General features: G+C 37.1%; 1 protein-coding gene across 41 annotated transcripts in view; it reads left to right on the top strand.

Moving 5' to 3' along the window:
* The window catches only part of NRXN3 (neurexin 3), a 1,705,132-nt gene that overhangs the window by 1,634,634 nt on the left and 49,717 nt on the right, over positions 1-20,781 (top strand). For 23 of the 41 annotated variants that reach the window (XR_010130801.1, XR_010130803.1, XM_055361100.2 and 20 more), the window contains one exon: positions 11,353-11,440. Coding sequence is in view for 38 of the 41 variants with exons in the window: in XM_055361100.2 (XP_055217075.1) it covers positions 11,353-11,440 (88 nt within the window). In the remaining 3 variants the exon portion in view is untranslated. The remainder of the gene's footprint in view (positions 1-11,352; positions 11,441-20,781) is intronic. The other 18 variants (XR_010130802.1, XM_019009962.4, XM_031001718.3 and 15 more) reach the window with 1 other exon arrangement.

Consider the following 20,781-nt stretch of genomic DNA (forward strand, 5'->3'; position numbering starts at 1 on the left):
ATAAAAATGTAAATTAGCATGAATATTACCATTCGTCCTTATATTGTGTGCAATGCCAGTTTTAAATCCAGATATAAGAGCATTCAGCTCAAATGCAGAATCATTGAAATAACACAATTTGTATGTCATAGCCCATATATGCATGGGTCTTTTGTTCTTATTGGAAGAGTGGAAATGCCATCCAAAAGTAACTTACTGCTTTTTGTTTCACTTCTTGATGCACGCACATTCTACCAACACTTTTTAACTTCAGCCTACTGATGCATCAGGTAGAACCAAAAACAAGAGGTCTCTTGCCCTGTGCAAGCCAAGCCTTTCTGATTAGCAATCCTAGAGAGGACAGGTGGCTCACGCCTATAATCCCAGCACTTTGGGAGGATGAGGCAGGTGAATTACGAGGTCAGGAGTTTGAGACCAGCCTAGCCAACGTGGTGAAACCCCATCTCTACAAAAAATACAAAAAATTAGCAGGGCGTGGTGGCAGGTACCTGTAATCCCAGCTACTTGGGAGGCTGAGGCAGAAGAATTGCTTGAACCTGGGAGGCGGAGGTTGCAGTGAGCCAAGATGGTACCACTGCACTCCAGCCTGGGTGACAGAGTGAGACTCTGTCCCAAAAAACAAAACAAACAAACAAAAAAAACAAGAAGAGGTCTCTGGGTTGCCCTATCTTTCCCTTTCATGTCATCATCTTTACTGTAAATGGTTGGTTGATACAGAGACTTAAGAAAGGATGTGATAGGTTCTCCTGATGTGTTTCTTAGAATGCCATTGCCTTCTCTCTGTCTTCTAAGCAACTTCTGGTTCAAAGGGAGAGCATGAGCTCCTGGGGATGTCAGTGTTCCTACTCAGCCTGTAGATATAACATCCTTACCTATTATACAGAGGACATGATATAGAATCCGGAGAGAGGAAAAGCAAAGGAGGCCAGCTTTGGCCTGAGAACTTACCCTAGTCACTCTTGCCTAGAAGACAGTACCAACCTCCCAAGGAGAAACATTGGGGGATAAATTCAAATAAAGCTGTTTGATTCAGATTACTCCTATATGTAAGTGAATCCACAGGATCCTGTGCCATTGGGGCATCAGGAACACTATATGAGGATGAGCGGCAAGGAATGGAAGTGGACACACACATTGCATGTATCTCCTCTGCTTGCTTTCATGCCCCACTGTTCCACTGAAGTTCACTTACAAAACACAAGTGCAAAGATAAATGATTAGGAATTTCGAGATGGTAAGAGCAGAGCATACAACCTAACAAAGGGTCTTTGTGAGCAAAAAAACCCTGTGGATGACCTCATGGATCTCATGCCTGTGATTACACCTACTACATTTCCAACACCCATTTTGACAGCAAATGAGTGTTGCTGTTTATGAACTAGAACGGGGAAAATTATTAGCCTCACTGTCCATCAGAAATGAGAAACAATTCATCCCATCTCTTTCCACATAGAAGTTCTGTTGTGTTTGCTTTTGTAAATTATTTTGAATCAATATCTAAGATGGGTTTATCTATTTACTACTAATTGCAACCTGGGAATAAGGATGTGACTTCTGGGGTTGAGTGGGCCCATCTGGGTTTCTGAACTTCTCAATTTAATAGCACCTGAAGACATTCCCTACCTAGAGGTTTTTTATATAAATCATACAGCTTTGTGGGAACCCATCCTCCCACATTTCTCTGTGGGAGGTTGGTATTTCCTTCTAGGTATGAATAGGGATAAATTCTCAATCCAAAGCTGACCTCCTCTGCATTTTTCCTCTACTGGGACTTCATACCATGTTCTCAAATTGACTCTTATTTTTCCTTCAATGTTCTGTCTCAAACTTACTGGCCGCAGATCACTTGTAACTCCCTATTTTATTAAGTCCAGTTTCAAATACCAAAACTTGCTTTAACTTCTGCTATTGCTGTAACACCTGTCTCTGACTTTTCTAACATTATATTACATGGCTGAGTGGGATATACTTTTTTTTTCTCAGTGTAATAAAGAAAAGATAGCCTTGTATTTCTAGAAGTTGTATTTTATATTCACTTCATTGCATTTGATTGTTCTGGATAAGTTTTCTGTGCCACATACTAAGTTTTGGGATGTACTAACGTGCACTCTTTTCTTGTGTTTACATCTTCTTGAGCTTGCATCTCTTTCTTAGAGGGAAGGCATGAGGGAGGGAAGGCATGAGGGAGGAAAAGAAGAAGAAAGAAAGGGAAGAAGGGAGGGAAAAAAGTAGATTTGGTCTTTGGAGCTTCAGTTAAATTTCCCTTATAATGGTTAGACCCTAAATACTCAAAATGAGTATTTGTGGTGAAAACAGAAGATCTGACAGTGGAAACACAGCCAAGCCTTTCTAATTAGCAATCCTAGAGAGGACAGCACCAATAAGAAAGAGGAGCAGCCATCAAAGCCAGGCCTTTATATGTATGTAATCAACAGGCATCCGATCTAGATTCTTAAAGATGGTGTGGTTTGGGTGGGTGATTTTATTTATTTTATTTTTCTGTCTCCTAAATAATATGTAATTTCTTCAGGCCAAGAAATAAATTGAAAGGATTTAGAGGGATTTGCTTATCAGTGGAACACCACGTAGCATTACATTCCTCCTGCTTTTGGGAAGGTACATTGAAGTTTGGTTAATCTTCTGTGGTTCAATACTCCTCTTCCCTCTGTCAGCCTGCCTTGAACAAGAGATTAATCCCTTTTCCACCCACTCTCTTCTCCTTCCTCCCTCCCCTCTCTCTTGATCTACCCTTCCCTTTTTGAGCAAATAGAAGAAAAATCTTAAAAGTGGGGAAAAAAAATTAAACTGCTGCACTACATTTATTTATATAATCCTAGAAGACCTCAAGGATAGAAATAAAGGATCCCAATCCTCGGCACAAAATTTGGCCAAGCTTAGCTTGGTTTTTCTACTGTTAATTAAATCTTGAGTCTGCAAAGGGATTTCCTTAAAGACTAATTCATTAGCAAAAGTTATTATAAGTCATGTCATTCTTTATCCTGCTCTAGTATATGCATTGTGGAAAAGAAGAAAAAGAATATGCTGGCTATTGAGGATGGGTAGAGGTTTTAGGGAGTGGGTGATATGATTTGCTTGAATTCCTATGTAGTCTGCTGTCTCTAGTGACAATGAATAATCATTGTTACTGTTGGGTGACGCTTATGAGCCTAACACTAATTTTAAGATTTTATAGCTAATGATTTGGCAACTGATCAGTGTTTTCTGGTTTGACTTGGCTTAAATCTCAATAGTCTATAAAGTCCATGAGGACAAGGACCAGGTCAGCCTGGTCCCAAGCACAGTGATTGGCACATCATAGGCAATTAATAAACACTTGTCAAGGAAATTAGTGAGTGAATGAGTCAATGCAAATGTCAGTACAAATGTAAATAAAATCATATATTCAGAATATGTTTTTTAATTCAGTTTTAGAGAGCTCTGTTCCAATAACCTAATTTTGGTAAGACAGAATGCAATATCTTTAGCTCAGGGCGATTCTCTTTAAAGCTATCTCATTTCATGGATATATGAGCAAGTAAGTTATGCATGTAGTCATATCTTGGCAAGTGATTATCTTCAGGAGTAGGTAGAGGGAAGAGGGGAAAGTAATAGCTGGAAGAACCCATGACATAAACCTTGTAAGACAGTTTTAAAATTCACAGGGTGTTGTTCCAATCGAAATACTTAAGCTCATAGACATAGGATACAAGGGTCACCTTAGATAGTATCTTAACAAGACTAGAATTCTGTCCCTTCACCTCCAACGTTCAGGACCTGCTTCATGAGATGCCCCCATCTTTCACACCTGAGTATGACAAGTTAGAGTCATTTATGTTTCATTTTATCATAACAATGTCAGTGGCTTTTAAAGGTAACCATAAATGGGATGTTTAATCAGAATAAAATAAGAGTATAGGTGTGACAGTCACAATCTTACCACATTGTGAGGTTGTTTCTGTATTGGGCTTAAATTGAGTGAGTGAGAGGGATGGGGGAGAGAGGGAGATAATGGCTTCTAACAAGCTTGCCCAAGCTGTATGTTTTTTCTATTTTTGATTAAATATAAAAATCACTGGCAAGACATAGTGGCTCATGCCTGTAGTCCCAGCACTTTGGGAGGCCAAGGTGGTTGACTCACTTTAGCCCAGGAGTTAGAGACCAGCCTTGGCAACATGGCAAAACCCTGTCTCTACAGAAAAAATAAAAATAAATAAATTATTCAGGTGTGGTGGCATCTATAGTCCTAGATACCTAGGAGGCTGAGGCAAGAGGATCACTTAAGCCCAAGGAGGTCAAGGCTGCAGTGAGCCATGATTACGCCCCTGCACTCCAGCCTAGGTGACTGAGAGAGACCCTGTCTCAAGGAAAAAAAAAAAAAAAAAAATCATCCAGTTGTATGTGTGGGTATTAGCACTGATCAAAGATGAGACTGTGATGGCCACAATTTAGTAAACAAAATCTTAATAGATACATTTAAAAAAATGGTCAAACTTTTCAAATCTCATTAAAGGTTATAGGTTTACTTAGAGTCAATGGGTATTAGGTAATTGAAAAACTCTCTCAGGCAGCTTGTATTTAAATAGAGAATGTACATTCATAATGAAGCTAGATGGGTCCTCTCTCATCTGAGATATTCAGAGCTCCAACTCCATCTCAGAATGAAGGTATAGAGGGGAAAGAACTAAAACAGCAAACATTTAAAGGAATTTAATTCTTTTTAGTGTGGAGCAGCTGCAGAGATGTATGGCTGTTTTCTGTGGGGTTTCAGAATATTTATGGGCCTTTCCCTTTTCCTTTTTCACTGGAAGAAAGGAGATCATCATTCTTGAGTGTGTTATTTATAATTTCATAAAGCTGTTCTGTGGCAAGACTTATTTTATCTCATACTTAATCTCAAATAACTGTGCTTCCAAGGAGATGGGTGGGGAAAAATGATTATCCCTCAAAATGATTAGCCTATTACCAGTGTAAAATAAAGAGCTGAAGGGTGGAATTTGAAGTTACAAAAGGCAGTTGGGCAGTAAGGAGAGGACAGAGTGAATCGGTCTTGAGCAGTTCTGATCACAGCTCACAGCTCACAGCAGTAGACACTTTTCTCATGCCCAATAATGGATTAATAATGAAGAACAGTGTAGAACCATTGCCAAGAAAGGGTAAAACCCTTCTGAGTACATAATTAGAAGCCAATGATTATAGAAGCAATAACTCACTGGAGGAAAATACGTCAGATTTGTGAAACTTAGGGAATTGGAAGGTAAATATACCCATAAATTTACTTGGGTGGACAGAGTTGTGAGCTTTCTTCTGTCCCAGCTTTATTCTAAGGTAATTTCAATAAACATTGTTAGGAGGAAAAAAAGAACATAAATGCAATAAAAAATCTTCCAGGAAAAGAATATATAGGGCTCCTGCCAGAGAGATATTTTATTGAAAGTTATTATAATACCTATCTTTAGTTTTATGAGTCCTAACACAGAACAAAGTAATTTCAACATGTGGATTAAAAATATGAAATACATATTTTAACATGTAGTAGTATGAATTATTGTTTTTAATATAGGACTTGGCTAATATATAGGGGCAGAGGAATATTTTTCTCCTCTTGAGAAAGCAAGGTAAGGTGCTTAATATGCATTGTGAAACTGCATTGCAGTCATACTCATGCACTATGTTCTATAAACCATGTGTAGTAGCTTCCAACCAAATGGGACAGATGACACTGGTGAGATGCAGGGAGTGGAGGAAGGAGAGAAGTCTGATAGGGCAGGACATGAAATTCATGCTCACTATCTAAGTTTTCAAGAACAACATAGCTCAAGTAGTGGTCACACTGTCATTCTAGTCCATCCCTTCCCTCCAGTCATCCTGTACTACTAGTGGGTGTATAAATAAACCGTGTTTTAGACCTCTAAGCCTTTGCAAATACTATTTCACCTGAAATGCCCTTCTCCTTCTCCAGCCCACCCGTCCTCACTTCCTTCCCCTGTCTCACCACTGCCTGTCCCTGAGGGCTCATTTCCCACATGCTCTCTGCCTTCTTGCTATTTCCTTCCTTCGCACATTAATGCTTCCTCTCGTCAGAGCATTCGGTTTACTACGTCAAGTTTGCCTGTCTACTTGCCTGTCTCATCAGACTGTGAATTCCCAGAGCAGAGGAACTGTGTCTTATCTATAGCTTTATCCCTTATAACTGTTAAAGTGCTTGACACATAGGCGTTTGAAAAAGATTCATTAAAGTAATGAATGAATGAAAAAAGCACCTTGATGACATATACCACTGACAGTAAATCTAACAGCCCAGCCACTGTGAAAATTATTTGGTGGGTGGTCATAGATTTTTTAAAAAATTCTTCCTTGAATAACTTATAGAGAATATTGGTATTTGACATAGGGGAACCATCATATGTCAGCACTTTAAGCATAGCCATTGAAAGTTATGAGAGCTTTAGACAATCATTGTGAGGGGAAAAATGTGAAGATGACACTGAAGGCAACTTGATAAACATTCCCAACGTAACTATGAATAGAAGAGTTTCCTAAAGCAATACTATTTCCTGGAGGAGCATGGATGGTGGACAGTTAAAAATAAAAATTCACTACAAGTGTTTATACCCTTGGTTACTGTGAATACTAAATTAATATGAATTAACAGCTCAGCACAAAGCCTAAATGTAGCCAGTGTTTATTAAGTGGTAAATGTTATTAGTAGGCATGAGTCTAGATAGTCTAGATATCCATTTCTTTGCAGGCATACTAACTGCTCTTTCTTCTAAGTAATTAAAAGTAATTACAGACAATGGTTGTGATTATAGGAAAATACACAGACATGCAGCCTAAGGCTACTGCATTTTATTAAAAGGCGGAGATCCACCAATTTGTTCTACTTATAGCAATTCTATTCTGAGTCTGAGTATATCTGCAACATGAAACCTGTTTTACAAGCCACAGAAAGTAATCAAAGAAGTATGCCTTTTCTTTCAAGGTTCAGCATCAGATCCTACATTTGCTTACATCTGAAAAAGGACACAGACTGAAAAAGCGAAAACAACAACAACAAAAAAAAACTGCTAAAAGAAAGCCCTGGGTTTTCTGAAAGTATCTTTGAATCCAATTGCCATTAATTTAGGATATGATCTTAAGCCGCTCATATCATCCAAAAGCCTTGGTTTGTAATGTTTGGATTTTCTAGATGTTAGGGACAAAAGTCGTTTAAAAAAAGTCTAAGTGTAGCATTCCTAATTCTAAGACTTTTTGCAAATTAAGGCCTCTGGCAGAGGAAGTCTTTCCATACTACACAGTGTTCTGTGGCAGGTGTGGCCAATGTTGCATGCCAGGTTCTTGAGGAAAACATTGGTTACCAAAACAGGCAAAGAGGGACTGAGATGTTTGTAACTGCTTTGGGAGTTTCAGTTGGCTGTACCTCTAAGTGGTAACGATGAGGTCTGAAAGACACAAAGGAAGGAACTGAATTCATATAAGACCCACACAGATTGTCTAGATTCACAGCCACTGAAAACAGATCACCTTGGAATGATTGTTTAAGCTCTTTATGAGTACATTTTTCTTTATCACTCCTCATGGCAGGTGCAACCAGAAATAGTATGTGTACCATAAAATGGAAGTAATGAATTGTCAGCAACAAAGAACACTTCTAATGTGGGGTAAATCGTAACAAATAGAGCACATAGGCAGATACCAAATTTATTTAAATTAGGAGTGGCTATCAGGCTTGGAATTACTTTGATTGAGAGGCTGATGTTGATTAATTGTGAAGTTAAATTATGATGTTGATTAATAGTGAAGTAACTAAGTGACGTGTGTGCACTCTCTCACACACACACACACACACATATCCCAGGTCACTTTCTGAATCTAAGTAGAGGAGTTGGGATTCACAGTTGTGCTATGTCTAGGGCCAGGCCCATTCTTATGACACACTGCTGGATCATTTGCCCTTCAAACTCCTTTGAGTCTGGGCACCATTGCTAGGAGCTACTGGTAAAATGTGGTTCTGTTGCCTGGGAAGAACACTGTATTCACATGTACTCATATAGAAGATCAACAGAAAACAAATCTTTGGGCAAAGTGGAGCACAGAGAGGGTTAAAGGTGGAAAAAGGGGGTCAGAAGGTGAAAGATGATGTGTGGGGTCTGCAGTGGGGATTAGGGGCCCATTCTTGGGATGGAATTGGAGGTGGAGAAGGGGTGGGAGAGTGGGGCTGGGGATGATGTCACCTAAACCACAGGGGAGAGAAACTTAGTAGTATGAGAGGAAGCCAAGGAAGCTGAGAGGAAGACAGTATCTTTTCAACCTCAGAGTCTACTCCTTTTTCTGAAGAAAAAAAAAATTACATTTCTTCTTTTGGCCCATGCAAATGAAGATGTCTCCTCTGCGTTAAAGATTCAACTAATATTATGTTAATGTATGTTTTGGTTTCTACTGAAGTTATGCATTGTTTTTTAAACATTTGTTCAATGGCCTTTAAACTTTATTGCCAGGCTTTCAGTTCTTGAAAGGAGCTCATTAGATTTTCATTAACTCACCAGCTTTCACTCAATACTAGGGACCAAAGTCCTACCGGGCCATTCTGCAAGGCCCTTACAGTCAAATCATTAATAATTTCCAGTTGAATACACTTTAGCAGTGTATTCTCCGCCTCTTTATTACCACCACCCTAAGGGGTTTTTTCAGATAAGTTTTCCCCCTAATTGCCCTTTTCCCACAACATTTCAATTCCAAAGATATACTACATATTCATTTATGTAACTGTGGCATTTTGGAGGGTCACAAACCATTGTAATATTTAAGATTGTCCCCCAGCCCAAACCAACCTTTCCTGCCTTTGGTGGGAGACATTGCCCCTATAAAGAATGCATGCTTAAAAACTACTAAACAATGATTGTGGTCCTTCCAAAATAGTGTTTTCCTCTTATAATTGCCTTATTTATTTCAACAGTTAACTCTTTTCCCACTTACCAGCTCCTTTCCCTAAGTAACTAGAAGTAGAGCTATTATAGGGCCCCCTCTCAGCAGGAAACACCAAGGGAATATGCTTACCATGTCTCTAACACAAATAACAGTCCCCCAGGATGTAACTACCAGTTTCAGTTGCTGGAACTGAAATGAACAATCCAGTAGTGTGTGTTTTTTTTTTTTTTTAAGTATGTTTAAAAATTCTTTTTTTGGTGTGGAGAAGGAGAACATCAGGATAAACAGCTAATACACGCGGGGCTTAATACCTAGGTGATGGGCTGTAGGCGCAGCAAACCACCATTGCACCCATTTACCTATGTAACAAACCTGCACGTTCTGCACATGTATCCTGGAACTTTAATAAAATTAAAAAAATAAAAATTCTTTTTTCTGCTAGCCTTGAGGAGCAAAGTTTGAACTATACCCCTTTCAGATGTAGAATAAAGATCAATATTGTTGTGTAGGGCACTTCTCTGCCATTGTTAATTAAATCAATGAATTATTTAATGTGGTTTTTCCAGTTCTTTGCTGTGTCCAGTAATTCCATACCTAGGATGTCTATTTAAAAAAAGGATGTTTTCTGGAAATCCTGAGTAGAAAGGCTGTCATATATATTCATTTATTAGGGCTGTCATAACAAAATATCCCAGACCAGGTGGCTTAGACAATAGAAATTTATTTCCTTGAAATTCTGGAGGCTAGAAGCCTGAAATCAAGGTGTCAGCAGAATTATTGTCTTCTGAGAACTCTCTCCTTGGCTTGTAGATGACTATCTGCCAGTGTCTTTATATGGCCTTCCTCCCACTGGGTATGTCTGCGTCCTACTCTTCTCTTTTTAGAGGGACACAAGTCATATTGGATTAGGGCTCATCCTAATGCTTCATTTTAACTTCATTACCTCTTTAAGGCTTTGTATCAAATACAGTCACATTCTGAGGGGCTGGGGAGTAGGACTTCAACATATGAATTTTGAGGGGACATAATTCTGTCCATAATGTAAGACCAGGTATAAAGAAGCCTATTGCAAGCCACAAACACAGAATTTGACTAAGATGTATTTATTCAAATTCCCACTATGTGTTTTACTAGCTGTATGTCTTTCAACAACTCACTTAACCTAACTGCAATTCTAATTAGTCATGTAATAGTCATACCTGTCCCAAAAGATAGTTGTGAGAATCGTGTCTAATTAATAACTAAAAAGTATGTGTGTGTGTGTGTATATATATATATATATATATATATATATATATATGTATGTATGTATGTATGTATATGTATGTCTAGGACAGCATCTGGCTTGTAGTAATTGCTCAATAGAAGGGGAGTGGTTTATTACCTCTTCCTCTTGAATTTGGATCCAGACTTTAGTACATTTGGGAATTGGAAGATCAACAAGTCAGTAAATATTGGTAACATGAAGAAGGGGAAATAAATGAGCATCACTGAACTATAATATATTGAGTCTTCTTATGCACATAGTAGGCCAAAAGTTTGTTTTTTGCATAAGATCTGTATATTCATTCATTCAATATTTATTGTGCATGCAATATGTACCAAATACAGAAAGCAGTCATCTCACCTACTGTATGGAGGGCTCTTCTCACAGCTGATACTCAGTCTCCTATATTTCTTGTAATAGATTCCCTGGGATTGGGGAGTTTCTGCAAGACTCAGAATTTAAAAGGTGCCTCAAGCTGAACTACTATTATTGCAGTCAGAACTGTTTTTGCTGTCTTCAGGAACAGCCTTACCTGTGTTCAGGGACTATTGTGTGGTATCATGCTACTGGTCCACATTACCAATTCAGCTATTGCAGCAATTACATGAAGGAATTCTTGCTAATGATAAAAGCCATTATGCTGTTCCTAAAGAGAATGCATTCCACAGCATTCATTAATTATGCCAGCCTGTAGATGCACAACTACCACGGCATACACTTGAGACCACACACCATAAGGATTGAAACTCTCTCAAAGCCACAATGTATGTCTGTGTTGCTTTGCAGTCTTACATTGCCCATCCTTTACAACAGCCCTTCTCCTGTCCTTCTGATTCTTAAAACTCAAAACCAGAATGAAGTAAGGCTGCAAAATGTCATTTATGGGGATGGGTTAGGCTTAAGTCTCCTGGAACCACCTTGGGTCACTCAGCTCTATGGAAGACCCCCCCCCGAGACGGTCTAGACCCAGAGTCATTCTCAGTCACACAGTAGTTAAGAATTCTTCATCCTACGGTATGCCCTCTTTAGAAAAATAATCGTAATGATGGGAGATGGGACACAGTGATAAATCTTTGATGTCTTTGTTCATTAGTTTCCTTATCTCTCTCTCTTCTCTCTCTTCCCCTACCCCATTATTTTCTCTTTGACATAAACAGCCAACATCAGATGATCTTGTTTCATCTGCTGAATGTTCAAGTGATGATGAAGACTTTGTTGAATGTGAGCCGAGTACAGGTAGGTCAGGTCAGTCTTATTTTGCTTGCTTTCTTTTTTCTTTTGCAAAAAACAATACATACATATATGTGATTATACATGTGTTTTATATACAGATTATAGTGTGTTAATGTGTGTATATTTTTATATCTATATATGTATAAGTATACATATATAAATATTATATCAATGAAAGCATCAAATCCCATGGAAAGAGCAATAAGATCCTACAAAAATTAAGTCAGTCTCTTGATAGCTAACAAAAAATCATGGTATATGACTTAACGTTGGGCAAGCAGATGCCCAGACTTACCACTGGAGCAGCAAATGTGTAGCAGCCAGTGGCAGCTATGAAATTCACAGAGGGTGGGAACATGAGGAAATATATGTTGGAATGACATCGAGAAAGGATGAACCCATGGAGGAACTTAAAGATTGGTAAGTGGAGCCATAAAGATTGGTAAATGACTTAAAACTCATGAATTGTTCTGAGCTAAGAGAACCAAAAATATATGTATATATGTATTTTCCATGGGATTTCAACAGCAGTTAACATGGTATTATCTTTATACTAATTTTGTTAACTGTGTGTCTAGAAAACTTGTGCAACAATATAGTAAACACAAAATTAGTACTGTACCATGCCGTGTCAACAGCTGTGATGCTTCAAAATGTATCTACTGTGCTGAAGTTGAGAAGACTTTAGCAATCAGAAGCTTCAATGTGTTCCCCATTTGGACCCAGATACATTTTGATGTTTTATGGTCTTTCTTTATAGTGAGCTATATATGACCTAATGTCCAGCAGGCAATTGCAGTCCCTGATTATTTCCTATCAACTTTTCCCAGTTGTCTGTTTTGAGACTTACTATAAGTTAAACATTTATATGTATATAATAGAGAACAGATATCATCGAATTTCTGTGTATGTTTAATAGAATTAATAGCTGGAGTTGGGCCAGGATCTTATTTCTGCGAAGACTAAAATAAATAGAATTTTCTAGTTATTTTTTGCATTGCTTTCAGATTTTTTTCCTTTTAAGAAAAGGAAAGCCGTTAAAAATTCTCTTTTGCTAATTCTAGAAAATTTAAGCTTCATGAAAAAATAATCTAATAAAAATAAAAACCTTCCATTTCTGACCCCTAAATGATTTACAAGATTTCAAATCTGTTGAAGCCTGACTGCTTTGGTCTCTTGCAAGTGGAATTGGATCCAGGAAGTTCTGTGGGTTCATACCCTTAGTATGACACAGGGACATATCATTAATATGATAGGGCTTCCATTCTGGAGTGTAATCTCTTCCATTGGGAGTTCAGCTGTGTGGAGGGAAAGTAAATGTGATCTGGTCAGGGTTTTTTTTTTTTTGGGTTTTCTTTTTTTCATATTTTTAGGTAATAATCCGTATGTTCTATGTGAGGTTTTAACCCTAAAAGGGCAGATACATCCGAACTATACCAGAACTTGGGTGCCATGTTTTCATTAATTTATTCATTCATTCATTCAATAAATATTTTTGAGCACTCAGGCAGGATACAATATATCTCTAGATTTGAGTCCTTCCTATTCTGTTTTTTTTTTTAAGAAATTAGCTGTCAGAGAATAGAATGGTTTTGCTATCTAACTCCTCGCGAAATTCAATTCAACAGATATTTTTGAAAGTCAACTGTATATGTTAAGCATGTGCTAGATATTAAGGGTTCATATATTAATAGGTCACAATCCTCAATACATACATTAAATTAGCTTGTTTTGTGGCAAACACTTTAAGAAATCTAGGTTTTAATTTTATATTTATTTATTTATTTATTTATTTATTTATTTATTTATTTATTTATTTTAAGATAAGGTCTCACTCTGTCACCTAGGCTGGAGTGCAGTGGCGTGTTTATAGCTCACTGCAGCCTCAAACTCCCGGGCTCAAGTGGTCCTCCTGCCTGAGCTTCCCAAGTAGCTAGAACTACATGCACCACTATGCCAGCTAATTTGTTTTATTTTGTGTACAAATGCGGTTCTCACCATGTTGCTAAGGCTGGTCTCGAGCTCCAGACCTCAAGAAATCCTCTCGCTTTGACCTCCCAAATGGTTTTCTTCCTTTCTTAGCAGTGATATCTCTATATGTAGCAATGTTTATCAAATCTGTAGATTTTAAGGCTTATCAAAATTGAGGCTTGGTCATTCTGAAATATTATCACCATCTTTCCTCAACTACTCACCCTGCCTCAGAAAGTCATCTCCACAGCAACATTCATAATAAGGCAGTGGGCTTTTCCAGATCTCAGCTTCAGATTCTCTAGCTCTATAGCTCCCCAGCTTATGGGTATATATTGCTATTTGTTATGAGACTTGAACAGTGTAAACCTGAATGGCCCCAAACTAAATCCATTTGTTTTCTAGAGGCCACACAGGTATTTTCTCTGATTCAGAAGCAGAGGACAGAAATTCAACACCAACATTTCTTGAATAACATGGGGTGGGTGGGGAGATACAGTTTTTAAAACAATCTGTTGTGTTCTGTAAGGGAGCATGAGAGGAGATAAAGTGAGTGACAGAACCCCTACCTTGAAAGAGTGAACATGTAGCTCTAGGAGGCTGATATTGATTTCCTCCACCTGTGATTATTCAACTCATCACATTTGAAGAATGAGCATTGCATTTTTCTAATTTTATTTACTCCATAAAGTATTCCTGGTGAGTGATTTGGATATACAGGGAAATACGTCAGTGGTATATTTAATACAAGAAGTAGGTAGATATTCCTAGTAATGCAGAGAGAGAAGAGGTTTGCCCAGAGGACCTGATTTCCACTAATGGGTATTACCTGCTTAGAGCTATCAAGCCCTCTTTTTCATTACATAAGAAATATCTCCTCAGAAGTTCAAGACCAGCCTGGCCAAGAGGGTGAAACCCTGTCTCTACTAATAATACAAAAAATTAGCCTGGCGTGGTGGTGGGCACCTGTAGTCCCAGCTACTCGGGAGGCTGAGGTAGAGAACTGCTTGAACCCGGGAGGCGGAGGTTGCAGGGAGCCAAGATCGCGCCACTGCTCTCCAGCTTGGGCAACAGAGTGAGACTCTCTCTCAATTAAAAAAAAAAATATATATATATATACACACATATATATGTATATATATATATATATATATACACACATATATATGTATATATATATATACATATATATACACATATATATATATATATATGTATCTCAGGCTTCACATTTTCCAAAAACAATACAGATTAAAATCAGAAATCTGTTTCTTGGGCAAGATTTGCACTGCCTAAAGAGAAGGGACCTACTGCCCATGCAGCAACAGATAATGGTGACATTTACATATCTTTGACATAAATTGCCAATCTTGCAATTCTACATTACCACTAAGATTAAAATTCTGGTTTTGAACACCCTAATTCACTGCCTCCATTTCTAAAATATTTTTCCAGGCCTTTTGCTTGATGGAAATACACTAAATTTGGCTAACTTCCTTGGCCTTGTTCTATCATACTTACTACTTTATCTTTTTTCACTTTGCCAGCAAGTTTATTATTTTCTAGCTGTCTCCGTTTATGAGGCATTTAACTTCTACAGGTTATTTCCTGATTAATTTACATCCATTTGAAGCTCTGACTTTTCATAAATTTGGGTAGTTTAGTGTGTGCTATAATTCAATTTTTATTTTCATGTGAGCATCAAATTTTAAATGAAATAATTTATTTTTTCTTCAAATCACATTGGATTTTTAAACTGCTGGTTTTGAGTTAGGTATAAGCAATCGCCTTTCACTCTCAGAACTTACTTTTGTGCTTAAGGGTCACCACGGTTTGGTATAGCTTAATCTTATTATATTTAGGAACAACGTAAATAGTTTTGGAGTTTGGTCAATAGGAGTCTAGAAACCTTGCAAATCCAATGGAAGTCAAGTTTTCACGGTATATTTTTGCTGGTAAATATGTAGAGAAATTTTAAAAAATCCCAAATCATGAGAGCAAGGCATAAAGTAAAAGCTCAATTAGGATTTGTCGACTAAATTAGTTTGAAACAGAACTTTATATCTCTAACTTCATTTCCCCTTTAACAGCTAAAATTAAACCTGTTGACTCATTTAAAATTTATGATTTCATATAATAGGGCTGCCCTGACAAAACCTGTATTTTTAACAAATTTATTTTAGAATTTTTATTTCTTTATCTTGAGACTGGGTAACAAGACTGGCTAATTTTTGTATTTTTGGTAGAGACGGGGTTTCGCCATGTTGGCCAGGCTGGTCTCAAACTCCTGGGCTCAAGTGATCCATCCACTTCAGTCTCCCAAAGTGCTGGGATTACAGGCATAAGCCACTGTGCCTGGCCAAAACCTACATTTTTTTTTAACAAAATTATTCTCTGCTTTTTCCTATCCCTACCTTTTTCTGGGAACTAGATTCTTTTATAAGTCACAGATACAATCACATTTTCTGAATATTTGCTTCAAGAACCCAGAATTGAACCTTTAAACAATAAAGTTATAATAAAACCATCTGCATCAAATGAAGATATTCAGAAGTGTATCTGAATAGCTATCTAAAGGCGACGGTCTGGATTTTAACTCTTGATTTATAAATGTTAATTGTGTTCTTCACAAAACAAATCAGTATCTAATACTTTAGATTCGTTCTTTGCATATAAACTGTTTCATTTCCAACTGCACTTCTATTAATCTTAAATTGTGCAGTAAATTCATATTTCATTGTCCTTTTTCTCTTTGAATCCAACAAGAAAAATGGATGAGCTGGAGAGCATTCAAATAACCCCTAGGAAAAGGATACCCTCATGAGATTATGGAAGCCAAATAGCAATTAAGATCATTAGTAAATTCACATTTGTAATCTAAAATGTGGGAATGAATTCTGAAATTCAGAGAAAATAATACAATTCACTTCCCATTTCTTCTCTTTCCCTTACCCCTGCTGCTATCCCTAGAATTCCCATCTTTGGAAATAGAGTAATAGTGAAAACAAATGTATTCTTAGATGAGCTTTTGTCTAATTAGACATGATCAACTTCCTGGATTTTACATATTTATCGTTTCAAGATTCTAAAAGTCTTGGGGGCAGGAGGCCACAGAGCAGAGCGAAAAAAAAAAGTAATACTTTTATACCTGATAAGTGGGCATGGCAATACTTAACCACATTGATTCATCCAGTCATTATCCAGGGGTATATTTTTCAGTTTGTCAAGTAGCTAGTTTTTCTGCCTTCACTTTTCTTAAATGTCCTTTGATCAAATCTCAAGGGACAGCACTTCCACCAGAGGGCAGACAGTAAAAGGAAGTGAAGATGAAACACATCCATCCATCAATAAGACTGTGCTAAGCAGCTTTCATAATGGTTGGGAAGGAGATGTTTAAACTAATGGCAGTAATATGAGATGACAAAATAATTGCTATTCCCAGAGTGGTTCTCAGGTATATTTTTACTCCTCAAATCTACAGTATTCACATTTGCATTTCGGTGTTACTGCTACTTAGTTCCTCTTTGTTAGCCCTACTATAATATACAACCCAAACTGAGTGAAATTTAAATTTGGCATAACACCAAGGTCACATCTAGTATTTTCCAGGTGGAACTGGATTCTTAATCTTTATCAGTCTGAGATGCCTCGGGAAAGTATCATCTGAAAATCTGGCACTGAGTTACTAAAAGCTCACCAAATCATTTTAATTTTTATTTGCTGGAACATGGTAGAAAATGCAGCGGAAATGTTAATAGATAATAACAATTTTCCAGTGAAGGATCAAGAGAAATTTATACCAGAATTTATAGATAACAAGTAAATGTGCTGATTGTTGGCCTTAAATATGATGTTTGAAATCTTATAGAGATACGTTTTGTCATTTGTGTCTTTGTCGTTTGAAGTTAGCAACCTGTATGTTTTGATTACAAATAAGTCAATTTTATTTAACTATTTATTCACTTTAGATTTTTCTATATGAAAACTCATTAGCAAATAGAATCATGTTAAAATTTCATTAGTCAATGGCTATTCAGAATATAGTACAAAAATAAATGTCCAAGTAAAACTTCATAGGAATGTTGGAGTATGACAGATCTATAAATTCAATGGTCTGTAAATGCTATAAATTCTGATAAAAGGCTCAGATCCACTTAAACGCTTTGACCAAAGAGATAATGGAAATAATCTAAGACAAGCATTTTAGCTTTGGAAGGAGAACTGTATATCGATAGAAAATTACTTAATTCATTATTATTGGCTGTGGACATCAGTCATTTTAAAACTTGAGTTACAATACATGTCTAATGCTCACAAAAGCAAATAGTTGTTCACATACTTAGGTCTAGGCTAAATCATATCCATTTTTCAACTGCCTTTATTGATCTATAAGTTAATAGAGTATGTTCATGGGAGTATAATGTTCCAGATTAATGATACAGTTTTTGTCTTTATTAACCCACCAAGTTATTTCACTTTTTTTTCTTTTTTCTTCTTTTTTTTTTTTTTTTTTTTTTTTGAGATGGAGTGTCACTCTGTCACCCCGGCTGGAGTGCAATGGCGTGATCTCGGTTCACTGCAAGCTCCGCCTCGTGGGTTCACGCCATTGTCCTGCCTCAGCCTCCTGAGTAGCTGGGACTACAGACGCCCGCCACCACGCCCGGCTAATTTTTTTCTATTTTTAGTAGAGATGGGGTTTCACCATGTTAGCCAGGATGGTCTCAATCTCCTGACCTCGTGATCCACCCACCTCAGCCTCCCAAAGTGCTGGGATTACAGACGTGAGCCACCGCGCCCGGCCAGTTATGTCGCTTTTTTATAACAGCCCCATCCCAACCCAAGTTATTTTTTAAACCATTGCAGTAACTACGTGCTTTTAAAATCCTTAATGGTGAAATGCTTTGAAAATTAGGGTAAGAACAGAAATATAAGAGTAGGAAAGATCTACTAATTAGCTCTTGCACTTTAGGCTGAGGAATAGTGTGCATAATATATGTGGCCCATAGATCGACTATTATGGATTTCATAACAAATATATTTAATAATAAAAAAATGAAAAAAATTCTATCCAACTCCATTACCCAAGATTTTTTAGTAGGTTGGAGAGCGAGGCAGGGGAATCCATAAAATCAATGTATGAGTGTATATACTTCTATCTGAAAGTTTGATAAATCTCTTCTATATGTAACACTTTTGAGTAACTATTACATGTAGGCACTAGAATAGGTGCTGGGAAAACAACAGTATTTTGCTTCAGAAATATCGCTTCCAGTTCAGTTTATTAGGAAAGGCAGATATAATAAGAGGAATAAAAGGAAGGGAAGAAACAATGAGGACAATGAATGGAAATGCCCACGATATTATCGGCACCCTAAGGATGTTGGAGCACTCCAATTCAGTGAACAGGATACCTTATCAGGGATATGCAAGAAAAAAAAATCACACAAGATGATGCCAAGCAGTGACAGCTTCAACTAACCCCAAGGAGCATTTTTCTGTATTTTAGTTTGGTGACACAGAATTCTCATTTATTATGATTGAAGAATTAGTACAGTTCAGTAAAGTAAAAAAGCAACACTCTTTTGGAATTAGTACAGCTCGGTAAAGAAAAAAAGCAACACTCTTTTGGGGACTTCACATATACAGTATGGTCAAGGGCCACACCGTTTTTAGGTAGTAGGGTAAAGGATGGACATGTTGAAGGCAGAATTTCAATCTGAACTCATGAGAACTTCCTGATTCCAAATGCCAATGCAAGTGGTACATAAGGAGTGAGCTTAATGACGTCATTAAGCAAGTCCCCCAAAAATAAATAAAGAGGGATTGGGTTTTAAAAGAGAAGTTTTTATGGGATTTATTCTTTTTATTCTACATTTTTCTTCCATAAGCCCCAAGTATATGTACTGTGTGTATATATATATATATATGATATGCACATATGCAAATAATATACTGCCTGTCACTCCATATATATGTAGACACAGTATAAGTGATATTAGACTAATGTAATCAGAGATTAACAGCCCCTACCATCAGTCATGTGTTTACACAGAAATTCACGCCATCATTCTTAACCAGCATCAGCCAACATAGACATGCATGATACTGTTTTAACTTGGCAAACAAAGCATGTTGATTTTTCTTTAAGATTTCTTTATCATAATTATAATGGTGACTCCATAATTCAGTTATCCTTGGGAGGGGTGGAAAGAAAAAATTATACAGATATATCTATCCGTATATGCACATTCCTGTGTATATATATAAATAGATATATACCTTGTATATATTTGAAGAACATTTTGTTGTTTCACCTCATCTTGTGCCGCATGAATTTTTGGTGGTTCAATTTATTTTGTTTTCATATTTACTATTTTGATCATTATGGCTATTTTTAACTCATTGCTATACTTTTATGAGTAACTATAATCATTATTTTCAAATACTGAGAGATATATAGATATACAAATCAAACAAGGCAAAAAAATCTTTTCTTGCCATCCTAATCTCAAATTCCTCCCCTTTCAGCATATCCCTCCAGTATTTATCTCAAAACAAAATAAACCCCAACGAAATCCAAGAAAGTTGTGTACAAAAGAATGAATACTGTGTTTTCCTCTTCCTCCTTCTATGCATATTTTTCCTTTTAATTTCCGTTTCTTTCCTTTTTATTTACCCCCATATCTGCATGGACCACTTGCCTTTACTTTCCCCTTTATGACAATGTAATTAATTGAAAAGATAAAAGAAGAGTCAGAAAAAAATAAAAGAAAAACACATAGAAACGACAGAGAAACACACCCCTCTCCACAAATTTCAGATGGCATAAAAAGAATTTTATTGCAGATATAGAATATTTGTTGTATCTTTTATTTCTGTCTGGACAAGCCCAGGATCATTGTGTGGCATGCCGTGACAAGTTTTGTAGCTAATCAACTAACCATGGCCTCCATCACCAGTGCATGACACCATCTTGTGTTTCATCCAAGTGACACATCTAGGCTAACCCAGCAAGTCCAGTGTATGAGTTGTGGGAATTACATTCTTTTGTAGTTATAATTTCATGGGTCCTTGTTTTTATTATTATTTCCATTGGATCATGACAGCCCTAAGAGCTGCTCTCGCAGCATCTCTGTATGGTTTTGTTCTTGTGTTTTCTTTTCTTGGCACAGCAGTCAAGCATGTGTCTCTTGTTTGGCACATCTGTCTTGCCATCTTGTCTTGTCCACTGTCGTGGTGTTGTTCTGTGATTCTGTTCTCTGTAAGATGTGATTTGAAATCCTCTGCCTTTATTTCTCACTCTCCTATTGTCTCTACTTTTAACCTTACCCCTAGGGAACTTCACAAAGAAGCAAAACAAACTTTCAGTCACATTGTAAGGC

The sequence above is a fragment of the Gorilla gorilla genome, chromosome 15, assembly GCF_029281585.2.
Source record: "Gorilla gorilla gorilla isolate KB3781 chromosome 15, NHGRI_mGorGor1-v2.1_pri, whole genome shotgun sequence".
Taxonomy (NCBI): domain Eukaryota; kingdom Metazoa; phylum Chordata; class Mammalia; order Primates; family Hominidae; genus Gorilla; species Gorilla gorilla.